We start from the raw sequence: 15,536 nt of genomic DNA on the forward strand, positions 1-15,536 counted from the left end.
AAAAAAAAGGCTAACAAGGCACAGTAATTATTGCACCAACCATTTACTAACTCCAAATTATAACTTGATTATCAAAAAAATATCAAACACAATCAACAAAACAACAAAGTATAGATTAGAACACCTAGCCTAATAATAAAATCATAGGATAACAAGATTGAACGATAAAAAAAAACAAATTTATATATAAATCAAGTATAACATATCCAATGAGTAAAACAACAGATAATAGAATTCTACCATTTAAACATTTTCGATCAAAACACACTGATACTTGAACTTGAATCACAAATCTATACAGACCGAATTCAAAAACAATATAAAACATACTTGAATCATAGATCTAGACAGAGCAACTTCAAGAATGTAACAAAAAAAATTGTGATACAGTTCCAAAAAACTATCTAAAAAAGACATCATAGAACCATACAAGAAATAAAGATTTAAACTTTGAGTTAAATATATGAACCCGCCTAACCCATTTAATTAAATAGATTGAGTTGAGTATGTTTTTAATCTGTCAACCCATTTAACGTTAATATATATTTAATTTAATAATTATTTAAATATTATCATGTATTAATCTATGTATTAATTTATAAATTATATTAATCTAAGTATTAATTTATAAATTATAATGTTGTAGTATTATTTATGTTTCATAAAAAAATGCAATCCTAGTTTCCATATTTTTTTCTTAGCGAGACAATACTAGCTACTTTCCAAAATCACTTCAAAATTAAGCATTTTTAATGTATTTGAACAATTTATATGTATTGTTCTTTTGTCATACTTTGAAATTTTATTTAGTTACTTATTTACTTTTTTTATTTTATTTTAGATGGGTTAACCCAGGTTGGATTAAAAACTACTAAAATAGGTTAATCTAGTAATAACTCGTTGGATTAAAAACTACGTAAATAGGTTAATCTAGTAATAACTCATTTATATGAAAGATTAAGTTAATTTAAATAATGACATTCTGGTTTCATGAATCAATTTGGGAAATCTTGTGGGCCGTTTCCACTTCCTGTGTTCCTCAACCTTTTCGCTGGCTTGACCCGTTTTTTGGATTTGTTATGACTAGAATCCATTTGGATTTAGAATAGGAAATGTTGGATATAAAAGAAAAGTGTAATTTTTGAAGTGGTTGAACGGTTATATATATATATATATATATATATATATATATATATATATATATATATATATATATATATATATAGAGAGAGAGAGAGAGAGAGAGAAAGAGAGATATTAAGAGGGTGTTTGGATAGGAAAAAAAATAAGCTGCTTACTTCCACCGCAGTAAGCAAAATTTAAATGTTTGGATAGGAGTCTTTAAAAATCAACTTATTGCGGTAGGAATAAGCAAAATAAGCTGATTTTAATAAGGAAGGGGGAATGCTTATTGCTTATTGGTCATGTTAGTCATATAAGCTGTTTTATTTTGCCAAACACTTAAATGCTTATTGCTTATTCCCACCGCAATAAGTTGATCCAAACATATTTTAAAAAAAATGTTTATTCTCATCACAATAAGCAAATAAGCAATAAGCTAATAAGCTAAAATCTATTTATCCAAACACCCCCTAAATTTGGATTTAGAAAAAACACGAAGAGGAGAAACAAAAAGATGCTGAGGTTGTTGAAGCGAAACCGTCCCCTCCCCATTTGTGAGAACAGTGTTCCCAGCAGTATCCAGGCCAACCCAAAGGGTAGACGGACTGACGGAGGAGTATGTGTTATTTTCATACCTTCCGTACCTAACATTCTTTCTTTATGTTCCACATCATCCAGCAAACAATTTTATCATCTGGTCGACCATAACCATAGCAATATGTAACACATGAAAAACCATCCATTCACCCTAAGATAAATAAATATAAATAATAAATAAAAATATAACTTATCTGTTTTAAGGTATTATATGATGAATCCACAGATAACAGCATTGCATAACGCATACATACTACAGTTACAGTGTCAGAGAGGACCAAAAATATAACTAACCTCGTGCATCATGCAATTCATCCAAAACACAACCTAACCTTTCTCAGAGTCAGACAGACAATCAATGCACTTTACGTTTTTTAATCCATATCATCATATTCATAACAGAAGCACAATAACCAATACTCCAACTACCTCTTTACCCTTACCCTTGGCCAATCTGATCCAAACCAGGATCAACTTGGGATGGTATTTGGGGGGCCTCTGCCCCTGCCCCTGCCCCTGCCCCTGATACCTCTTGACCTTGTTGTTGGCTGCCCGAAGGCACAAGGGGGGGAACTCCGGGGGGCAGGTCGGTTTCTTTCTGGTCAAACTTTGACTCACGCCGCCTCTCACGCCTCACTGGTGTGGGACTCCGGCTCCTGCTTCGGCTTCGGCTGCGTGACCAGCTACGACTCCGACTCCGACTCCGGCTGTAACTCCGACTCCGACTGTAACTCCGGCTTCGGCTTCGGCTTCTGCTATTCCATGTTCGGACCCTATCAGGACTCCTGCTGTAACTCCTTCCCCTGCTGCTACGATCACCATCTCTTCTGTTATCAAACCGGCCCCTCACACTCACACTCCCACTCCCACGCCCACCACCACCCCTTCCCCCAAATCTATCATTCCTGTCCCAACCACCATCCGCTCCACCAAATCCAATTCCCCTACCACCACCACCACCACGCCCGCCAAAGTTCCCATCCCTCCCTCCACCGCGACCACCAAAACCACCACGACCTCCAAACCCATCATCTCTCTGGCCACCTCTCCCCCCAAACCCACGCCCACTAAACCCACCAAATCTGCCATCACCTCCACCACCACGTCCGCCAAACCCTCCGTCTCTAGAGTCAACACGACCGCCCCTAAAGCCACCGCCATCCCTCATGCCGCCACGGCCACCACCACCACCGGAATCCCAACGGCCACCTCCACCAGCAGCCCTGTCTCTACCAAAAGCAGGGGCACCACGTGTGGCAATGTCTCGCACCTCATTGGGTACAGGCTGATTGGCACCTTCTAGAAGCTTTATGAGATCGGGTGCGTGTTTCCAGTCCTGTTCAGAGAAGAAAGTGTAGGCCACCCCTTTTGCCCCTGCCCTCCCCGTTCTTCCAATCCTGTGGACATAATCCTCAACACCATTCGGAAAATCATAATTAATCACCACCCTGCAAAACATGTCACAATCAGTAAATACAATATATTTAAAACTTGTTCAACTAAATTAATACAAGGAGGTTAATCAAATGTAAATTAATTAAGCATGATTGGAAACTTAATTTCAGGATTTTATATTGGATAAACTTTCTTTGCTCTTTCAGGTTTACTTTACTTGTGCTACAATTTTAAAAGTCTTGACTAGAGAAATAAATAAATTGACTTTTTCAGTGGCTAAAGGGGTAATGATGTCTTTTTGGATAAAGTGTTGTATACATAAGGTTTGTTTGTTTTCTAGACTAAATAATCCGTGTGAATGAGACTAAGTGACCATTTTATCCTTACCATTCCAAAAAAAAAAATTCACAATATTAAAAAATTTCATCAATTTAACATGAGGAGTTGAGAGGGAAAAGAAGAGCAAATGGGTTGGTGTCTCAATACATTAAGGGCGGGGCTGTTTGGTAGCTTTTGAAAGGAACCATTCAGAGGTCACCTCTAAACCGCTCAGCATTCAATGCGGCCTCTGAACCATTAAGCCACATTACCTTCTCTTAACCATTAAGAGGTGGGAACCATCACATTCAGCCTTCAGTGCGATTTACCAAATAGACCCTAAGTCAGGTTTTATGGCTTAACCTGTTAAGTCATTTTTCTCCACATTAAGTAAAACAGAAATCATATACAGTTGTCCAGATTAATTGCTTAACTCATAAGCCCATTAGGTCAAGAAGAAACAGCTCCCAAGTGTGTTGCTATTTTGGAAAAATAGATAATTTAATGGGAAATTTAAGGAAAAAGTGATATCATTGGTTTATAAGACTTTGGATTAGTGAATCGTTGTTATTTGTTAAGGTTATTTCATGCAAATGACGGTATATATATATATATATATATATATATGTGTGTGTGTGTGTGTGTGTGAGAAGCCTTGGCATTTCAAAGTACATTGCTATTTGGGTTATATGCTTAATTAATTCAAATATGAAATATGTCAAGATGGACATAGATTGTAATATTTGATTGTAAATGGTCTTAATGTAGGATCTCAAGATTTAAATAGGAGAAACTAGGATTAAGTTATGTAAATGACAGGTTTTGAACCATAAATATTGTTATATTTCTGGAGTAACTTTTCATGTGTCTGCCTGGAGAGAGAGAGAGAGAGAGAGAGAGAGAGAGAGAGTTTGGCTATGTTTGGCACACATAAGCTAGCTTATTGCAACTTGTTGTTTGGTTAGACCACAAAAGTAGCTTAAACGCTAGCTTTTTGATAAACTAGCCTGAGATAATTTATTTATAAGCTAAAAGCTAGCTTTTTCAGCTAGTGGGCAAACAGCTTAAAGGAGTTTTTAGTCTTCATGACTTAGAATTGTAAGAGTTTTCAGACTACTTGACACAGAGTGTTACATTAAGGTGTTAAATATATCATGTACTACATAATGCTTATCGGTCAAAGGGGGCATGTGTGAGTTGAGTTTGGTGGGTCAGGAAACTTGGTGAGAATTTGGAGATTTGTGTGTTCGTTCGGAGCAACCTGCCCTGCCCATGAGTGAGGAGGTCCATGAAACTTACTGTTGATATCAACCTAAAGCCGTAGTTTTCCTATTGGAGATTATGTGATTGAGTTTGGAGGTGGGTACATACATACATACAGGTGTTTATTCATGCATTGCATTCATATACATTGTCGTACAGTAGTACTTGTATTTACTTTTACATATTTGAAGTAAGTAAAGTATATTTTTTAAGGAGCCTAACCCATGTTAACATACTTACTATATTTAGCATGCATGTGGCAGGCGATAGCAATAGCATTTTTATCTTTATTGGGGTGAGGGTGAAGCCTTTTCCAGTAAGTAGTAACACCATTTGGGGATTTTAAATTGATGGTATCTATTTCGTTGCATATTTTAGAATATTATTGGAATACAATTATTATCTCTATTTTTATGCAGAAGTTGTTGTAATTTTGATGGAGGAGCAGGAAAGGGAAGGGGTCTGACCTTACGTCCTTGATGTCAAGGCCTCGAGCAGCGACATCTGTAGCAACTAAAATTGGAGACTTTCCTGAACGAAACTGATTGAGAACCCAATCTCTCTCCTGCTGAGACTTGTCCCCATGAATGGCTGCTGCCCCAAAATTACGACCAATACTTCGTGTCAACTGATCACATAGCTTCTTTGTTGAACAGAATATTATAATTTTCGATCCCCGTTCTTCCGATCTCAGAATCTGCTCCACACGCCTCTGCTTCTCCATGTGAGGAACCACTTCAACATACTACAACATCACACAACACTTCCATTATATATTTACATATTTCCCATGAATGATTTTTTTTTCTTTTTTTACATACCTGTGTAATGGACTTGTTTGCAGCAAGCTCATCTGCATTGCCAATGTTGACCTGAACAGGATTGACAAGAAGATCACCAGCTATTTTTCTTACTTCTTTTGGCCAGGTGGCAGTATACATGAGAGTTTGCCTGCGAGGAGGTATCTCATTCACAATCTTTCTTATTTGAGGTTCAAAACCCATATCAAGCATCCTATCAGCCTCATCAAGCACAAGAAGTGCAACCTGACGAAAATCAACCTTCCTCATTTCAAGAATGTCATTAAGTCGACCAGGAGTAGCCACAACAATGTCTGCCCCTCGTTCCAATTCCTTCAGTTGTGGACCCTTTGGAGCCCCACCATACAGACACTGAACAACAACATTAGCAAACATTAGAATAGCCATACTCAAAATAATGATCTGACTTTCAAAACAAAACAAAACAAAAGCGTGATAGTTCAAGACTCACAGTGCAAGAGACCCTAATGGATCGGCCAAACTTGATGGCTTCATCTTGTATTTGAGTAGCAAGTTCCCTTGTGGGAGATAAAACAACAACAGTAGGTCCATTCTGAGGATTGTTGTGACAACGTTTGAGCAGCATGAATGCCGGAATCAGGTACCCCAATGTTTTACCAGAACCTGTCTTTGCAATTGCCACTATGTCCCTGTTTTGAAGGGCGATAGGCCATGTCTGTGCCTGAATAGGTGTTGGAGAAGCAAAACCAGCAGCACGTATCTGAAACAGAATCATGTTGATAGATAAACACTCTGATACACTGACTGCATTAACAAAACAGATAAGATATATCTGATGGATTCCTAAGCTTTTTTGGAGAAACTAAAAAGAAAGCCCTACAACTCAGAGGACGTCGGAAATGAACAAAAAAAAAGAAGGAAAAGTTTGTGAAATGGATGCCTTATTAGGTATAGAGTTGCTTACTGAAGCAACTCGAGAGGCAAGAAAATGGTGCAATTAAGAGAAAAGAGGCGAGCCAGAAATCCCAGACACAAAAAAAAAAGTGTGAATCGGATGCAGGGCCGGCCAACCACCATTTGCATTTTGCAGCAGTACGACATGTGCTCCGTCTCTGGAGCAGATATCGCACCTGCGACAAGTCAAAACTGTTAATCTTTAAAAGTTAAAATGTGTAAAGAAAACAAATCCACCAAATTTTACTGAATATCAACATCCAGTAAACAACAACTAAAATCTTCTAACTCTCAAGAAGAATGACTTACCTCTCTCAACAACTCCGGTGGGAGTCCAGCAGACTCAAATGACATGAATGGAGCAGGAACATTGTCACCCTATCGAATCAAATCCAATATCAGTAAAATAATATCTCTGACACAATTCCAAAATATAAACCAGCTTCTATTAGATAGGGGTTTAGTATATCTTGTGCAACATGAAACATCACCATTCCCATATAAGTATCAAGTCAGTAAACAAACCGTTGCTGTAACATCATGTTTCTGTCGGTAAACATCAACAGATGATAGACTCATCGCATCTGGAGAGGCCATAACCGATGGATTTGGCCTCATCATAGGATTATTCATATAAGGTGGACCACCCATAGCTTGTGCTTGTCCATACATGTTATGTGATGCTGGATTCATCTCCTACAAATTACATTAGGAATCATATAGCTTAGTCGCTCAGCAAGATTAAATTCATAAAGAAAACAGGACTAAACCAAAGTATGGATAGGAGAAGATAAAAAATACAATACTTTACCGGCTGCATTCTTGCCATTGGAATTGCTGCAAGCTTAGGTTGATTAGGGACATCATTTTTAGCATTAAAATAGGGATCATTCCCACCTCCTCTTCCAGGTGGATTATCTTCAAACCCCATTTTCATTCCTACTGGTGGAGCATTTGGCTGCTGACCATGTAACAAAGGTTGACCCATTTGATTCTGGAAATTTGGTCCATGTTGACCGAAAGACGGAGGTTGTTGTTGCATGCTGAACTGAGAACCACCATATTGTGTAGCCTGGCCAGGTGGAGCTATAGCACCAGTCTGTGAGTTGCCATCATCTCTCTGAGGGAATGCAGGTCTGTGGTCTTGTTGGTGAGGATACTGCTGCATCTGTTGAGGAGGCATGTTTGGCTGATACCCTCCATACTGCATCTGTTGATGTGGAAACGGGTAGCCCTGTGAATGTGATTGGGGCATGTTATTTCCTTGTTGAGGTTGCATTTGAGGCCTGAAGTGGTGTCCCATTTGCTGCATAGCAGGTCCACCTTGCTGGTCTGGTTGTGGGGTAAATTGTTGTGTGTTCTGTGTTAATTGATGTGGCTGTTGACCTTGACCAGGAACACCATTTGGTTGTGCAGTGGATATAGAAGCTGGTTTAGATGCTGGGGGTACGGGAGGTGGCAAAGCAGTAGGTTTCTCATATTGGGTGATGTTAGTTTCAGGATTCCAGTAGTATAAGACACCTGAGCTCCCATCAACTAAACCCTTCCAAGGTTCGGGCAAAGATGGATCAGGTGTAGCATAACGAGGTCCCAGAGCATCAGAGGCTCCTTCAGCAGCCATAGCTTTATAGAAGTTCACAACCTGATGTTCAAAGATGAAGATATGTTAAGGCATAAGACAATCAATACACTTAAAACTGGAATAATCTAGATTCTGCAAGTAAAATTCCTATTTCAGCTCAAGAGTTACATCAACTATACCGACATGGAATTTGAGAAATTGACTTAAGGTCCAGAAACTAAGGTATTAAAAAATAAGAAGCAAGAATCTCATATCTAGGATTGCACGATGTGGAAGTCTAATACCAACTCATATGCTATGGTAAGTATGTTAATCTTGAGATACCCCTATCGCTTCTGAAACTCTCCCCTCCTACAATCTCCGTAAATGATACATTAAAGACCTAATAACGAACGGAATCCAGATATTGCGGGAAAACAATAAAATATAAAGATGAAACACCGTATAACAGTAACATTTAATGAAAATTAATCGAGTTCATATATGAACTATAAAAGCATTATTGGTGAATGGTGACCTTCGTTAGAGCCGATCTCCCGATAAGCCTTTAACTCTCCAAGAGCGGATGTATATCGGATGATGGAGGGGAGAATCTAGCGCTGCTTGAATCTGTGTTTAGGGCTTGAAGGGTGCCTCCGATAATCTGCGCTTCTGGGGCTGTTCACTCTCTGATTAGTTGTTGAGGGTTAGGGTTGCAACTAAAGGGAGACCGGTGCTCATTGAAAGCTACATTTATATGGTCCGTTCTTTAATCGTATGCATATTACATCGTCTGAACATAACCACGTTTTAGGGGTATATTTGACTTTAAAACCAAGGGCTGTTTGCTTTGTGCCTGAGGGGTTCGGTCAAACGTTTTTGTATGGCGCGGTTCGTTTACGTGTATGATATGGGTGAAAAGCTATTGACTCGGTCCATTGATGTCCGATTCAGTCATGTTTAAGAAGCCGACCGAGACCAAGTACCTTTTCAGGACTGATCCAAACGTATATTTAGGCCCCGAGCAAAAATGAAAAGGAGGCTCCTATTACTATTATGCAATTATATATATATATATATATATATATATATATATATATATATATATATATATATATATATATATATATATATATATATAAAGAAAATGGACCTTGTTGAATGCTAAAACCAATACAACTCCTAGGGTGTACAAAGAACACTGATTTCGAACCAAACCAAAGTCATCGAGCAATGGAACTCTTTTAAAAAACATGCAGTTTTATTTTGGGATTTTAACTAGACCGGATTTTTAGGTTTGATTTAGGTTTTTTTTATAAAAAAAAATAGAACTAAATCGAAATATGCATCCTTTCATGTATAAATATAATTGATTAAATATATAAAAAATTAAAATAAATAATATTCTTTAGATAAACTCTAAAAATATAAAATTCAACTATATTTTTTGTGTCCTCAAATATGAAAGTGTTATATTCATTTTTACATTAGATTGGTAATAAACAAATTGATATTTTGATCTCAAATCTAATATAACTATTTTATATTATATTACCAAAGCTTTTTGAAATGTCATGGATGGGAATCGAAAGCAACCACCTCCATACCAACTTGTCTGCATCTTCATTGAAGATTTTCATAATACAAATATTATATAGAGCATATTAAGCATATTTCATTTTGAGACCCCAAACCAACTCGAGGCATGGGGTCGTTGCCCAACTTGCCCCTTCTATTGGGTCGGGCATGTATCTTCTTTTCCCTCGTTGCCCTTCTCCCAACTCATTCCTTGTAGATCCTCCCATCTCACTCCTCCATTCCTTCGTTGTCACCGTCCATCCCCGCCCCGCCGTCCAACACCACCGTCGGTAGCACCACCCTCATCTAACGTCATTGTCATTCGGCTGATTTTATAACCAACAATCAGCAAGGTTTGCGATATTATTCTCCTTCTTTGAAATCGATTTATGTGTTATGTGTAATCCATGCCCTTTTATTGATTTGTTATGTGTAATCCATGTTTCAAATCAATTTGTTAAATGCATATTATTAGTGGTTTAGCGGTATGAAATACACATATGACATATTTACTTATTTTTCAATTTGTTGAAGGCGAACTCGTCGAAATCTTGCTAGACTCGACGAGTAGGGACGAAGTTGTAGCTTTTCGTGGATGAGGGGACTCGACGAGTTGGTGAACCAACTCAGCGAGTCTAGTCAACCAGATGTTGACTTTGACCAAAGTTGACCTTGACCAGGGTTTTGACCTTGACTTGGAGTTAGAATTTAGTGACCCTTGTAAGGGTTATGAGTATGAAATGGTAATCTAGAGAGGATGTTGTGTAGGGATTGAGGAGTCGAGAAGAGTTGATTTTCACACCGAGGACAGTGCAGACACTACACGACATCGAGGTGAGTTACCTTCCAGTAGAGGTGGGTCTACGGCCACAATGCCGGCCCACCAACAGGAGTTGTATTTAGATGATTGTCTTTGTGATAATTGCCTAGGTTTGCTACTATCTGATGAGCCTTATGTACTGGTATGATATGTTATATACGGTAGTGGTAGTAGGAGGGGAATAGTCCCCCGATTCAGTTGTTAGGACCAAAGGGTAGGTCGGACACCCCATATATGTCTAACAGCTTCATTATGATATGTTATTATGTAATAGTGGTAGGGGTGAAACAATCCCTGTGGCTGATTGAGATAAACGGTGGGTATGCAGGAACCCCATAATGGCTTGACACGGGTAGGTCAGCACCCCATAATGGCTTGACATGGGTAGGTCGGCACCCCAAAAATTGTCCGACAATATGTATGATTGTATGATATGTAGTATGATGGGGGAATTCACTGAGCTTTGTGCTTACAGTTTTCAGTTTTCGTTTCAGGTACCTCTTCGTCGAAAGGGAAGGAGCTGGCAGGGTAGCAGCGCATCGCACACACATGATTTCGCATTTGAGATTTCTAGGATTGTACTCTTACATTATTACTATTTGAAGATATGGTTTTGAGACATGTAACTATGTTTTATGAATTCATATGCTATCAATAATGTTTTCCTCGAACAAATTTTATAAGAAATATAAATAAAACAAAAAATTTTGGTCTCGATTTTTGGATGTTACAGGGATAATGCCATAAAAACCTTAAGTTTGGTAGAAAATGTCGGTTTTACCCTTTGACAAGTTTTGGTTCGTTTATGCCGCAAAATTTTCATTTTTTAATCGGTTTTGCCCTTTTTACTTGTAACAGGAGGTTTCCATGTTACCATGAATTATTTTTTGTGAAAAAACCTTTAAGTTTTCAAATATTTTGCAAAAAAACCCTTAAGATTATAAACTTATAAAACATGAATATATATTCAAATTTTGATAAAACTAAATAGCTTTTAAAAATTTAAATGTCAAAAGTAAGGATGAGCAAACGGACCGGAGAACCGGCCCGGAACCGGTGAAACCGAGACCGATACTATAATTTCGTGAATATTTGGAACCGGGACCCGGTAAGAACCGGTCGTTGGAACCGGCCCAAAACCGGGAACCGGACCGGATAGCCTTTACAAAAAACCACATGCCTATGTCGCTTGAACTCGGTGTTCTATTGCTAGGGGGCTTGATTTATGAGAGGGTTTTTCGACTATCTATCAAAAAACTGGATATATATATATATATATATATATATATATATATATATATATATATATATATATATATATTATTGGTATTCAAGCACATGTTTTTGACATATCATGAAACAAATTTTAACTTTAAGGCTCAACTTGATATGATATTTTTTATGACATTTACCACTAATTTCTAATAGTTTCTTGAGATTATTTATTTATTCATCCATTCACTCAAGATAAAGGAAGGTAACAACATAGTTCTCTGTCCCTGGTGCCTGCTAGTGTTTTCCTAACTTGCTTCATATTTTGACAATTTTGGGTTTTTGCACATAGTGCTGGTTAATCTTTTTTGCCTTCTGATGTCTCATATCTGGTTTATTGCTGGAGTACACCATCTATACATCGGAAAACTCATCTGGTGAAGTTTAAGCGGTTGGTCTTGTCATCTTAGGTATGTAATTTGACGTTTTTTTCCCTCGGGGTGGCCAATCTGCTACCACAACAAAACATCAATATAATTGCTAGTTGCATCATATACTTGGATATGATGCTAATTAAACACTAGAAAACAAAAGAAAATCCAATTAAAAAAAGCCTGGATCACCAATTTGTTACCAAAACAAAATACACAAAAGCATTCAAAGGTACAGAAGGAAAATAGAAAGACAAACATAAAAAGTCTCTTCGGATCTGAAGTAGGGAAACAAATTTAACACATTTAAAAAATGATAAGAAAGGGTTACCGGATTATTAAGAATGGAGCGAGGACGTGAATACTGTGGGTTATTCGGTGAGGGCATGAGGGAATGACAAAGGAAAAACAGAGAATTAGAGATATTTAATTTCAAAAGTCAATTGAACAAATTATTCAAAAATAAATAACTAAATAATAGATTTGATAATTAAGGCAAATACGAGGCCACCAATATTGTTTTATGATGTTCCTTTAATCGCATTTCTTCAACATTCTACAAACCCTTTCCATCATCCATATACCATAGTGCAATAGTGGCATAGCAGTTGTCATAACCATAAACCTTCATTTTCGTTTTATATTCATCCATCTTCTTGTGATAAAGAAAAGACAGAAAAGGAAATGTCGAGAAAAAACATAAATATCTGTAAACAAAGACACTTGAGCTTATAATCACATTCAATAACCGGGCATAAACCGAAACTGTAACCCCAAAATACATTGCTATTTCTCGAAGACCGGTTCCGAAATCGAAAAACCCGCAAAAACCGAACCCGGAACCGGAACCGGTAGAACCGCTGGGCCGGTTCGGTTCTTGATTTTGGCCGAAGCCGGTTCCCGGGTCGGGTCTGGTTCGGGCTAGTTCCGACCGGTTCGGTCCTTTTGCACATGCCTAGTTAAAAGTTTATATCAAACTAATATAAGTTTTACTATACTTATATTATGAAACCAAAATTGAAACATATTTTTAACTTTACGTACAGTAAATTTTATATTGTTTTGATATAATTTTTTTGTAGTTAAATTTTAAAAAAGTTACATAGTTTTATCAAAATATGAATATATTCCTTAATTAATATTTAAAATTTTCAAAGTAAAATTAAAAAAGCGTCTGCTAGCTAATAATTAACTACGCTAAAATAGTTAAACATATGATATTAATTAAATTCAATTAATTTTTTTAAAGAGAAAATAAAAGTATTTATATTTTTAAAAGATTTGTATTACTGAAATAATAATGTGTCATATTTTTTGGATTCGTTGTATATATCCATGGCTCGTAAACCAATTTTGGAGGTGGTCATGGTCAATATATGGTGACATTATTTCCATGTAATTATTTTTTCTAAAGGAATTTTTTTTAATGTTTACAAGGTTTGTATTTCAGAAATAATAATATTATCATATTTTTTTATAAAAATAAATATAGTTGTATATGTTATTATTTCTAAAACACAAACATAAACATTTTAAACATATAAAATATAAATATATTTGTCTAATTTATTATATAGATATACTTATTTTTATGAAAAATATGATACATTATTATTTATGAAATACAAACCTTTTAAACATATAAATATTTTTATTTTCTTTTTAAAAAAAATTAATTGATTTTAATTAATGTCATATTATTCATAAGTTAACTATTTTAACATAGTTAATTATTACGTTCTTTTATTTTGCTTTGAAAAGTTTAAGTATTATTTAAAGAATATATTCAAAATTTGATAAAAACTATGTAATCTTTTTTAAAATTTAAATATAAAAACTTTATATCGAACTAATATAAAATTTACCGTATGTAAAGCTAAAAATATGTTTCAATTTTGGTTTCACAATAAAACTTTTGACATTTAAATTTTTAAAAACTCTTTAGTTTTATCAAATTTTGAATATATATTTATATTTTATATGTTTATAATCTTAAGGGTTTGTTAGCAAAATATTTGGAAACTTAAGGGTTTTTTACAAAAAATAATTCATGGTAACCTGTTATTACAGGTAAAAAGGGCAAAACCGACAAAAAAAATTACAAATTTGGGGCATAAACGAACCAAAAATTTGTCAAAGGGTAAAATCGACATTTTATGTTAAACTTAAGGTTTTTTATAGCATTACCTCTTATCCACGATTATAAAAACACCCCTTTGGTCAAAACTAAAGAATGATTGCATGTGTTTTGTATATGTTGTGTGTAACAAAATACAAAAAATGTTATTTCAATACAACACGACTAAAAACTAGGGACGAGCATCGGTCCTGATTTGGACCAAAACCTAAAAAAATTGAAAACCAATTTAGTGGGAAATAAAGACCCGGAAACCAGACCAAAACCGTGGTTTTACCTCTTTTAAACGTCTCTCGTAAAAAAAGACTAAACTGCACAAATGGTCCCTGTGGTTTGTTGAAAATTATCACTTTAGTCCAAAAAAGTTTGGACTAGCACCAATAGTCCAAAAGTTTGATATTGTTGCGAGTTTGGTCCAATTTGCTTTAATTTTTTTTAAATGACAGATTTGCCCTCACTTTTTTTCATTTTTTTAAATTAATTTTACAATTATCATAATTAAACATAAAACAAAAAAGAAAATATAAAACCTAAACTATACCACCTCATCCCTTCAATCTTCAATCTCTCCCTCAACTATTCACTAAACCACTAGTGCCATCGACGGAAACCACCGTCAGCCAACAACACTGTTGACGCCACCATCGTCTTCATCGTCGGTGTCACCGCCTTCAGCCCCACATTTGGTGATGAAGAAGGACGTCGGCGATCTGAAACTGTAACTTGTCGGATCTTATAACCCTAACTAGTCATCCGATATGAGAGAGACGAGACTCGCTGGAGAAGGAGCGAGAGAAGGAGGCAACGTTTGTGGCTCGAGTTTCCAGACGAAGCTATCGTTGAGTTGTGAAGACGACGACATTTATAGATCTGGAACGTCGTCGATGAAGCCACCTCCGAGAATTTGAAATGCATCCTTACAAAGCCTGAATCGACAGATCTAGCGGCAACGCCTCAGATCCTCCTTCGCCCGGATCCTCGTCCATTTAGAACTGGAAGCCGGTTTGTGGGATACCACCGTCAGAAGCAAACCTATCGCCTCTCGCCGCCCTTCGTCTTCTCATCCGACTCGATTATTCCTCAGCAAAACCTAGCTCGAAGCAAACCCTCATTTGTAGATCTGTTTCCATCGTTAGAGAGGAAACAAAGAGCATGTTGGTGAGGGTTCGGATCGGAGGTGTTCCAACGAGAGAGAGAGAGAGAGAGAGAGAGAGAGAGAGAGATGGTGGTGGATTGGTGGTGTTTACCGGAGGGAGGACTGAAAACATATTTTTTTTTTCTTTTTTGTTTAATTTAAATCATAAATATAACAAAATAAAAAATAGAAAATAAGTAATAAAGGGCAAATATATCATTTAAAAAAAAT

At 36.5% G+C, this 15,536-nt stretch overlaps 1 protein-coding gene across 1 annotated transcript; it reads right to left on the reverse strand.

The window, feature by feature from the left end:
• Nucleotides 1-1,864: 1,864 nt before the first annotated feature.
• Nucleotides 1,865-8,742, reverse strand: LOC111914197 (DEAD-box ATP-dependent RNA helicase 14). Its single transcript, XM_023909965.3, has 8 exons — nucleotides 8,531-8,742; nucleotides 7,243-8,073; nucleotides 6,957-7,127; nucleotides 6,741-6,809; nucleotides 5,968-6,237; nucleotides 5,517-5,867; nucleotides 5,163-5,440; nucleotides 1,865-3,167 (listed from the first exon to the last, which is right to left on the reverse strand). Exons 2-8 carry the CDS (start codon nucleotides 8,050-8,052, stop codon nucleotides 2,159-2,161), a joined length of 2,958 nt encoding a protein of 985 aa, XP_023765733.1. The 5' UTR covers nucleotides 8,053-8,073; nucleotides 8,531-8,742; the 3' UTR covers nucleotides 1,865-2,158.
• Nucleotides 8,743-15,536: the final 6,794 nt, after the last annotated feature.

Source organism: Lactuca sativa, chromosome 6, assembly GCF_002870075.4.
Source record: "Lactuca sativa cultivar Salinas chromosome 6, Lsat_Salinas_v11, whole genome shotgun sequence".
Classification (NCBI taxonomy): Eukaryota; Viridiplantae; Streptophyta; class Magnoliopsida; order Asterales; family Asteraceae; genus Lactuca; species Lactuca sativa.

Excerpts from the sequence above, each read along its gene's own strand:
- LOC111914197 (XM_023909965.3), bottom strand. The coding sequence starts at position 8,052 with ATGGCTGCTGAAGGAGCCTCTGATGCTCTGGGACCTCGTTATGCTACA. Across the intron at positions 7,128-7,242 it reads CAATGGCAAGAATGCAGCCG|GAGATGAATCCAGCATCACA; the intron begins GTAAAGTATTGT and ends TGTAATTTGTAG. Across the intron at positions 6,238-6,740 it reads CACCGGAGTTGTTGAGAGAG|ATACGTGCTGCTGGTTTTGC; the intron begins GTAAGTCATTCT and ends ATTCTGTTTCAG.